We start from the raw sequence: 7327 nt of genomic DNA, 5'->3' as shown, positions 1-7327 counted from the left end.
GGGCGTGAGGGGGCCCTGGGGTGTGTGGGCTCCTTCCTGGTTCGGATCCAGCTCCCCCTCCGCCCTCACCAGCCCCAGATCTCCGCTTCCCTGGTTTATTCTTGCTCCTGTGTTTAGGGGACACTGGCTGTGTGCTGGGCCCGGGCACAGCCCCCCGTGTGCACTGGGGGTGGCGATGTGGGGGGGGGGTGGCCAGTAGGCAGGGAATTCACGAGTGGAGGTCTTGCCTCTGCGTCTGCACCCCTCTGTCTCCTCTGACGCCGGCTCTGCCCTGCAAACCCCTGTGCCTCCTCCAAGGCCCGGCCCAGCCGGCCCGGCTCCCCTCTCAGCCGCCCCCCGGCAAGCGCCCACGTGGTCCGGACCTCGCTTCCCACTGCCCCTCGCCCTGAAACGTGCCTCCCTTTCCTGCGTTCTCGGAGTCACGGGAATCTTTCCGTTAAATTCCAAAGGCTTCTTCCTGGTGCCGATCGTGTGCGGGAAGCTGGGGCCGTGCTGAGCGTGGAAACCTGAGGTCTGCTAGGCGAGCGGGTGGGGGGGGGGGCCCTTTTGCCCAGAGTGCTTTGCCATTTCTTTCTTTCTTTTTTTTTTTTTTTAAAAAAAGACATTTTTGCCGAAACCGGTTTGGCTCGGTGGATAGAGCGTCGGCCTGCGGACTGAAAGGCCCCAGGTTCGATTCCGGTCAGGGGCATGTACCTGGGTTGCGGGCACATCTCCAGTAGGAGATGTGCAGGAGGCAGCTGATTGGTGTTTCTCTCTCATCGATGTTTCTAACTCTCTATCCCTCTCCCTTCCTCTCTGTAAAAAATCAATAAAATATATTAAAAAAAAAAGACATTTTTGTTGATTTCAGAGAGGAAGGGAGAGGGAGAGATAGAAACATCAATGAGAGAATCATTGGTCGGCTGCCCGCCTGCACGCCCCCCGCTGGAGATCGAGCCTACAACCCGGGCCTGTGCCCTGAGCGGGAATCGAACCATGACCTCCGGGTTCATAGGTTGACGCTCAACCACTGAGCTACGCCGGCCGGGCTGTTTCTTTCAAGGAGCCTGGGGCCCAGCGTTGGGGTCTCCAGAGCTGTCCCCCGGCCCGGTGGGCAGACAGCAGGTCAGATACCCCTCGCTTGGGCCCGAGGCTCAGGCCTGTCACCTGCTGCTGGCACCTGAGCCTCCGTGTTCCCGTAAGTCCTCCCGGAGGACAGGCCACATGAGACCACAGTCCTGGCGCGGGCCGGTGGGGCTCGGTGGGCGTGGCCTGTCTGGCCCTCTGTCCCCCCCCACCGTCCTGCTCGGCGGACCCTACACCTGTCTGTGGAGCAGAGGGGGACCCCGAATCTGCACGGTGCCCCTGCTGCCCGAAGCCCCCTGAGGACCTAGCCTGGCCTGTTAGCGGGTGGGGCACCCTGAGCACCCCCTGCTGTGGGTGGGCGCTGCCCTCTGACCAGTGGTGCCCGAGGGGTCGGCCAGGTGACCAAATGCCACAAACACCAGGTTTAGCTGGAACCGTGGTTTTCCGGAGACGGTGGCAGTGCCTGCCGTGGCCTGTGTGTTGCCCAGAGCTATAATCCGCTTTCTAAGTATAAAAGCATCTTCCGACTTGTTTTATTCCTGGAACGTGGCATCTCCAGCTAAAAGGGCACTCGGCCCCGGCCCCGTGGGCTGAGGAAATGCCAGCTCCTCCCTCGGCCTTTGTGTGGGGCTCAGCCCCCCTTACCCTCCCCCCGTTCCCCCGGATTCCCTCGGGTGAAACCAGGGAGGAGAGCCTCCGGCCCCCACGGTGGGAGCGAGGCCTCACGCAGCGGCTGGGACAGGGCGCCCGGGACATGGCCGTCTGGGGCCGTTCCGTTTTCTCGTTAGTAAGATGCTCACAACGTAGAACATAAACCTACTGTGTTGAGGATTTTTAAAATATATACTTTATTGGTTTCAGAAAGGAAGGAGAGAGAGATAGAAACATCAGTGATGAGAGAGAACCATGGATCAGCCGCCTCCTGCACGCCCCCCACTGGGGATCGAGCCCCCAACCTGGGCCTGTGCCCTGAGTGGGAATTGAACCGTGACCTCCTGGTTCCTAGGTCGACGCTCAACCACTGAGCCGCGCCGGCCGGGCCGCGTTGATGATTTTGAGCTGCACAGTTCAGGGGCAGTGAGCACATGCACACTGCTGTGCAACCGCCGCCACCAGCATCTCCGGAACTTTCCATCTTCCCAACCTGAGACTGTCTCCATCAAACACTCACTCCCCCTCCCCAGCCCTGGCCCCACCCTCCTGCTTCCTGCCTGTGAATCTGAGGACTCCAGGGGCCTTGAATGGACCCAGTGTGTGTCCCTGACGGGTGGACGTCCCCAAGCACATGCCCTCCGGCTCCTGCCCAGGCAGCCGATGTCAGTTTCCTGCCTGTGTGAGGCCGAGCGATGCTCCGCGGTCTGGATGGCCCAGTGCTTGTCCGTTCACCCACCGGTGCCCACTGGCTGCTCCCGCCTGTCGGCTGCCGGAACGTGCAGCTGCGAACGGGGGTGTGCAGGTGCGCCCGCCCTCAGGGCGTCTGTCAGTTACCATGCAGGTCACCGCGTGGCCGCGGCCCAGAGCTGGCTGGGTGTTTTCCTGCAGCACCTCGGTGCCCTCTGGCCTGTCTCACCCACAGACCCTCGGGGCCCCGTGCGCGTGGGGTCGACGGCATAGGGCAGGCCGGGACCCTGAGCCACGATGGATGTGGGGTTCCATGGAGGGAGCCTGCCCGGCCACCTGCCACCCCGAGGGATGGAGAAAGGACCCCCGTGGCTGTTCCACGTGCCCAGGTGCACAGACAGGAGCTTTGGGGGGAACGCCTTTGCCAGGGGAGGCACCTCGAGCAAAACCCAAACAAATCCGCCGCCAGGTGCTCTGGGCTGAAGGCCATTGAGGGGGGACCTGGGCTTCCTGGTGGGAGGAGCAGGTGGCGTGGCTGGGGCTGCCTCCGGGGGCGCCTCCAGGGGGCGCGGGGAAGGGGACATCCCGGACCAGGTGCCCACGCACCTGCACAGTCGCCCCCACTCCTGGTGGCGGGAGCCCGGGAGGCGGGAGGAGACGGGCCATGAGCTCTGTCACCACCTAGAAAGCACTCGCGGAGCCTGCTGCCCGCGGGGTGACCTTCACCCCGGCTGTGGCGACGGCGCAGGAGCTGGGGCGGGACTGGGCCGCACGACCGTGTCTGCCTTGGCCACGTGGGCCGCTCAGGTGACTGGCTGCTCGTGTCCAGTTCCCAGACAGCTGTTTCAGCTGCGTTTTATTTTCTGTGGCGTCTGGGCTCAGGGGCAGGCGATGGAGCGAGACAGCGGGGCCTCCCCGCCCCCGGGCACCCAGCTTCTCCTGGGGCATGACCAGGTGGGCATGACCAGGTGGGCACGGCCAGGAGGACACAGCTAGGAGGGCACGGCCAGGAGGACACGGCCAGGTGGGCACAGCCAGGTGGGCACGGCCAGGTGGGCACGGCCAGGTGGGTGATGTTCTCAGTGCTGCTCTGCCCCTGCCGTCTGTGCTGACAGGAGCCCAGGGCTGCCTGTGGCGGCTTCTGCGGTTTTATTGAGGTTGCTGTGCTTCCCTCAGCATCGTCTCCACCTCCAGCCTCGTCCGGTCAGAGCTTGTCCAGCCCGAGCCTCTGTCAGAACCGCCTGCTGCAGCGCCGGCTGCTGGGCCCTGTCCCTGGTGTCCGATGTCCACAGGTGCCACCCGTCCCAGGCGGCTCTTTGGTGACCTGGTCGGGGCCCTGGGCTCCTCGCTGCCCCCCGCAGGCTGCCCCAGCTGCTCTCCACACGGCACCCAGGGCACAGATGTAAGCCATGTCGGGCCCCGTGGGCCGCCCGTGGCTCCCGTGGCTCCCGGAGGAACGTCCACGCTCTCCCTGCCCACGGGCATCTCCCCACGTGGTGTGGCTGCATCCAAGGCCTGCGTCCTGGCCCTCTGCTCAGACCCTCTCTCCACAGTCTGTGCAAGACCTTCCGGAGCCTCTGCCCCGTTCTCTCCTGGCTCGTGTGTACGCGTGTGTTCGTACCATCCTTTGCCCACAGCCTGTCTCCTGGGTGAGCAGTGTGTCCCGGGAGCTGGCGTCCCTGCCTTCTGCTGCTGGCCCCAAGCGCACGGGGCTCCGGGCCTCAGCGCTCGGGCTGCCGCGTGCACGAACGGACGGATGGATGAAGGAATGAAGGGATGAACGAACGAAAGGACGCAGACGGCCGGGCGGGGGCTCTGGGTTCGACCAGAGAAGCCACAGTCTACGGCGATAGCGTAAATGTGGCCGAGTGGGGCCTCCCACCATTTTTCTTCTAAAAGTAGAAGAAGAAAACAACAAAATGAAACAAAGCGAGAAGCAGCCCTGTGCGTGCCAGCTGGGGCAGGGCCGGACGCCGTGGGGACAGAGGCCACTGTCCGGGAGAGACAGCCTTTTGTGCTGGGCCGGCGTCCGGTCGCACAATGCCTTCCTCTGACTCCTCGCGGGGCGTGCAGTCCTGGGCTCTGGGTGTCCCCCCGCGGGGCCCAGGTCCCCGTCCTGCCTGCAGCACCGGCCGTGCCCCCCCCCCTCCCCGTTAGGGATGTGCCCTGGGAGAGTTGGGGGGGCAGCGTCACGCTGGCTCTGCCGTGACACCCCTGTGCTGGTCCCTGTGCCGTGTGGTGGGTGACGGGGCGTCCGGCCTGCCCAGCAGCCGTTCCGGGTGTGGCTGCCTGGATCCTGGGTGTGAGGGGAGAAGCCGCCCCTCCCCAGGCCCCTGGCTGCGTCTCCCTGACGACTCGGTGCCATCAGACTCGCTGGGGCTTCTGCGGGGACAGCGCGAGGGAGCTGGCCGGAGGGCCTGGGATGCGGCAAAGGCCACCCCCGGAATTTCCCTGCGGGTGGGCGGGGGTGGCGGTGTGGGAGCCCATGTGGCGTTCGTGCCAGCGTTCTGGGTCCCAGCCCGAACCGGAACCGGCCATCCCCCCAGGCCGGTCCCGCTGTGTGGAGTGGGCTGGGCCCGCGCACCGACACGGGGGCAGCGGAGGATTTGCTGCTCGATCCCTGAATGCATGAGGGTCCTAACGGACCTGTCCCTGGCAGGGGCTCCGGGAGACTCCGCACTGTACCTGAGCGGTGGGAAAGAGGACCCGCACACCCGGGGTTCGTCTGCGTTGAAGTTTCCGTGGTGCAGCTCCGGGTCGGGGTTTCCGGGGAGCGTGGGCGTCGGGAAGACCAGCTGAGGGGCCCGAGGTGCCAGCGCCGGGATGCACCCTGACCTGTCATCACCGCCCCCACCCCACCCCCGGGCTCTGGGCTCTCCGAGAAGACAGGAGAGCGTGCTGTCTGCTGTCCCTCCTGCCTGGAGCCCTGGATGGGCCCTCGTCCTCAGCTGCCTCCGGGGGGACAGGGCAGCCTGGGCCGGCTCCCTCGGGCCTTGTCCTGTGGCTGGTGTTTCTTCTTGCCGTGACCCGACGCCCCTCTGGGCGGAGGGCGCTGGGGGCTGAGGGAGGCTGGGAGCAGGGGCGGGTCCCGGGTGGAGGCGGGAAGGCTCCCCTGGTCCGGCTCTTGGGACGGACGCACAGACTCCCAGGAAGCTCTGCTTGCGTTTCCCGGCTCGTCCCTGTCCCCTCCCGCTGCGCGGCGTCGTCACCTGCCGGCATTCCCTCCGTGGGCAGCTCTGGGCACCGCTTTTCACCAAGATAATGACGCGTTGATTGTGACAAGAATGGCTTCCATGACTCAGGGCAGCCCAGTCCCCCCAGGCCGCGCCCACGTCCCCAATGGGGGCCATTCTTCGTGCCCATTGACACGGGAGGGAAGGAATAAAGCCGCTTTGTGCCTGGGCGGGCCGCTCTGCATGACCCACAGTCCACGCTGTGCCCGCTCGGATGCGGGGCCTGCGCCAGGGCACAGTGGGATCAGGGCACGGGGAACGCGGTGCAGCCGCCCTCGCGGCTGAAAGGGAATCTTGTCTGGCCTCTCGGCGGGGCCTGGCGGGGCCCATTGACGGCAGGGAGGACAGCGGGGAGAGACCCAGGCTGCGGTGGGGGAGGGTAGGGGCTCCCGGGGCGGGAAGAGGAGGCAGTTGATGAATGAAGAGGCGGGCGCCTGCCTATGGACGTGCTGAGCGGGAGGGACTCATCGGGGTGCAGTCAGGGAAACTGAGGCCAGCGAGGCCCATCTCCAGTCCACGGGGAACGGGGTGGAGATCCGCCGGGGGCTCCCACCTCCAGCCCCAGGCCATCCTCTCAGCCTGACCAGAGGCCACCTGCCTCTGGGGGATTGAGCAGGGCTGGGGGGCGGACACTGTGGCCAGGGCTGGGAGGAGAGCACGGCGTTCCACCCACCAGCCAGGGCCTCCGGTGGCGGCCGTGTGGTCCCTGACCCCACGCGTCCCGTGACCTTCCTCTTGCTGCCCCAGGTGTACGTGAACGGGGAGTGGGTGACCAACATCAGCGAGGGTGGCAGCTTCGGGGAGCTGGCGCTCATCTACGGCACCCCCAGGGCGGCCACCGTGAAAGCCAAGACCGACCTCAAGCTCTGGGGCATCGACCGCGACAGCTACCGCCGCATCCTCATGGTGAGTGGCTGCGGGGCTCCCCGGGGCCCGGACCTGAGCCTGGGGAGTGGCGGGGCGGGGGGGTGACGTCCCAGCTCCCTGTGGGCAGGGTCTGCGAGCTGGTGGGTGTGGAGGGGGTTGTGGGGAGCTTGTTCAAAGGGGGCCTGCGGTCACACAGGTGCCTTTCTGAGCTGGTCGGGTGGCCCCGGAGAACCGGGCAGGGTGGGCACGTAGCTGAGGGGGCCCCGGAGAACCGGGCAGGGTGGGCACGTAGCTGAGGGGGCCCCGGAGAACCGGGCAGGGTGGGCATGCCCAGGACAGGAATCCCTGCCATCAGGAGGGAGGTGAGCAATAGGAGAGGTTGCCGGGAGACTGGCCTCTTCTGCCCTCTCCTCCCTGGGCCTGTCCGTGCTTGCCGCCACCTGCCCCTGGGGCTTGGTTGTCTTGCGAAGGCCAGCCTGGGTGGGGCAGTTTCCGGCGAGGGGCTGTGGTTGGAGGACGGGGAGCCTTGTGAGCTCGGCCCAGGTGTGAGCCTGGAGGGGGTGCCCCTCTCGGGATTGAGGGACGGGTGTGGGTCTGTCACGATGAGGGGGGGGTTCGGCTCGGGGTCAGGGCCCGTGGGGAGCTCCTCGTTCGTGCACGTGGCAAGGGCACTGAGTGCCCACCACGGCCGCACCAGGAACGGCTCGAGCGCCCCAGGGTGCTGCCTGTGGACAGCGTTCTCCTGTCTTGAGCCTGCTCACCTGCTTACCTGCTTACCTGCTCGCCTGCTCACCTGCTCGCTCTCTGTCTGTCCTGAGGCC

The 7327-nt window shown here is 66.2% G+C and overlaps 1 protein-coding gene across 1 annotated transcript in view; it reads left to right on the top strand.

Annotated features, from left to right (window-relative positions):
* The window catches only part of LOC102425335 (cAMP-dependent protein kinase type I-beta regulatory subunit-like), a gene marked incomplete at its 3' end in the record, with an annotated part of 13157 nt that extends 6612 nt beyond the window's left edge, over positions 1-6545 (top strand). Inside the window, exon 4 of the mRNA XM_006108660.3 lies at positions 6387-6545. Within this exon, the coding sequence (XP_006108722.3) occupies positions 6387-6545 (159 nt within the window). The remainder of the gene's footprint in view (positions 1-6386) is intronic.
* Positions 6546-7327: the final 782 nt, after the last annotated feature.

The sequence above is a fragment of the Myotis lucifugus genome, unplaced genomic scaffold (assembly GCF_000147115.1).
Source record: "Myotis lucifugus unplaced genomic scaffold, Myoluc2.0 scaffold_3032, whole genome shotgun sequence".
In the NCBI taxonomy this organism is placed as follows: domain Eukaryota; kingdom Metazoa; phylum Chordata; class Mammalia; order Chiroptera; family Vespertilionidae; genus Myotis; species Myotis lucifugus.
This window is presented reverse-complemented; position numbering and strand designations above follow the sequence as displayed.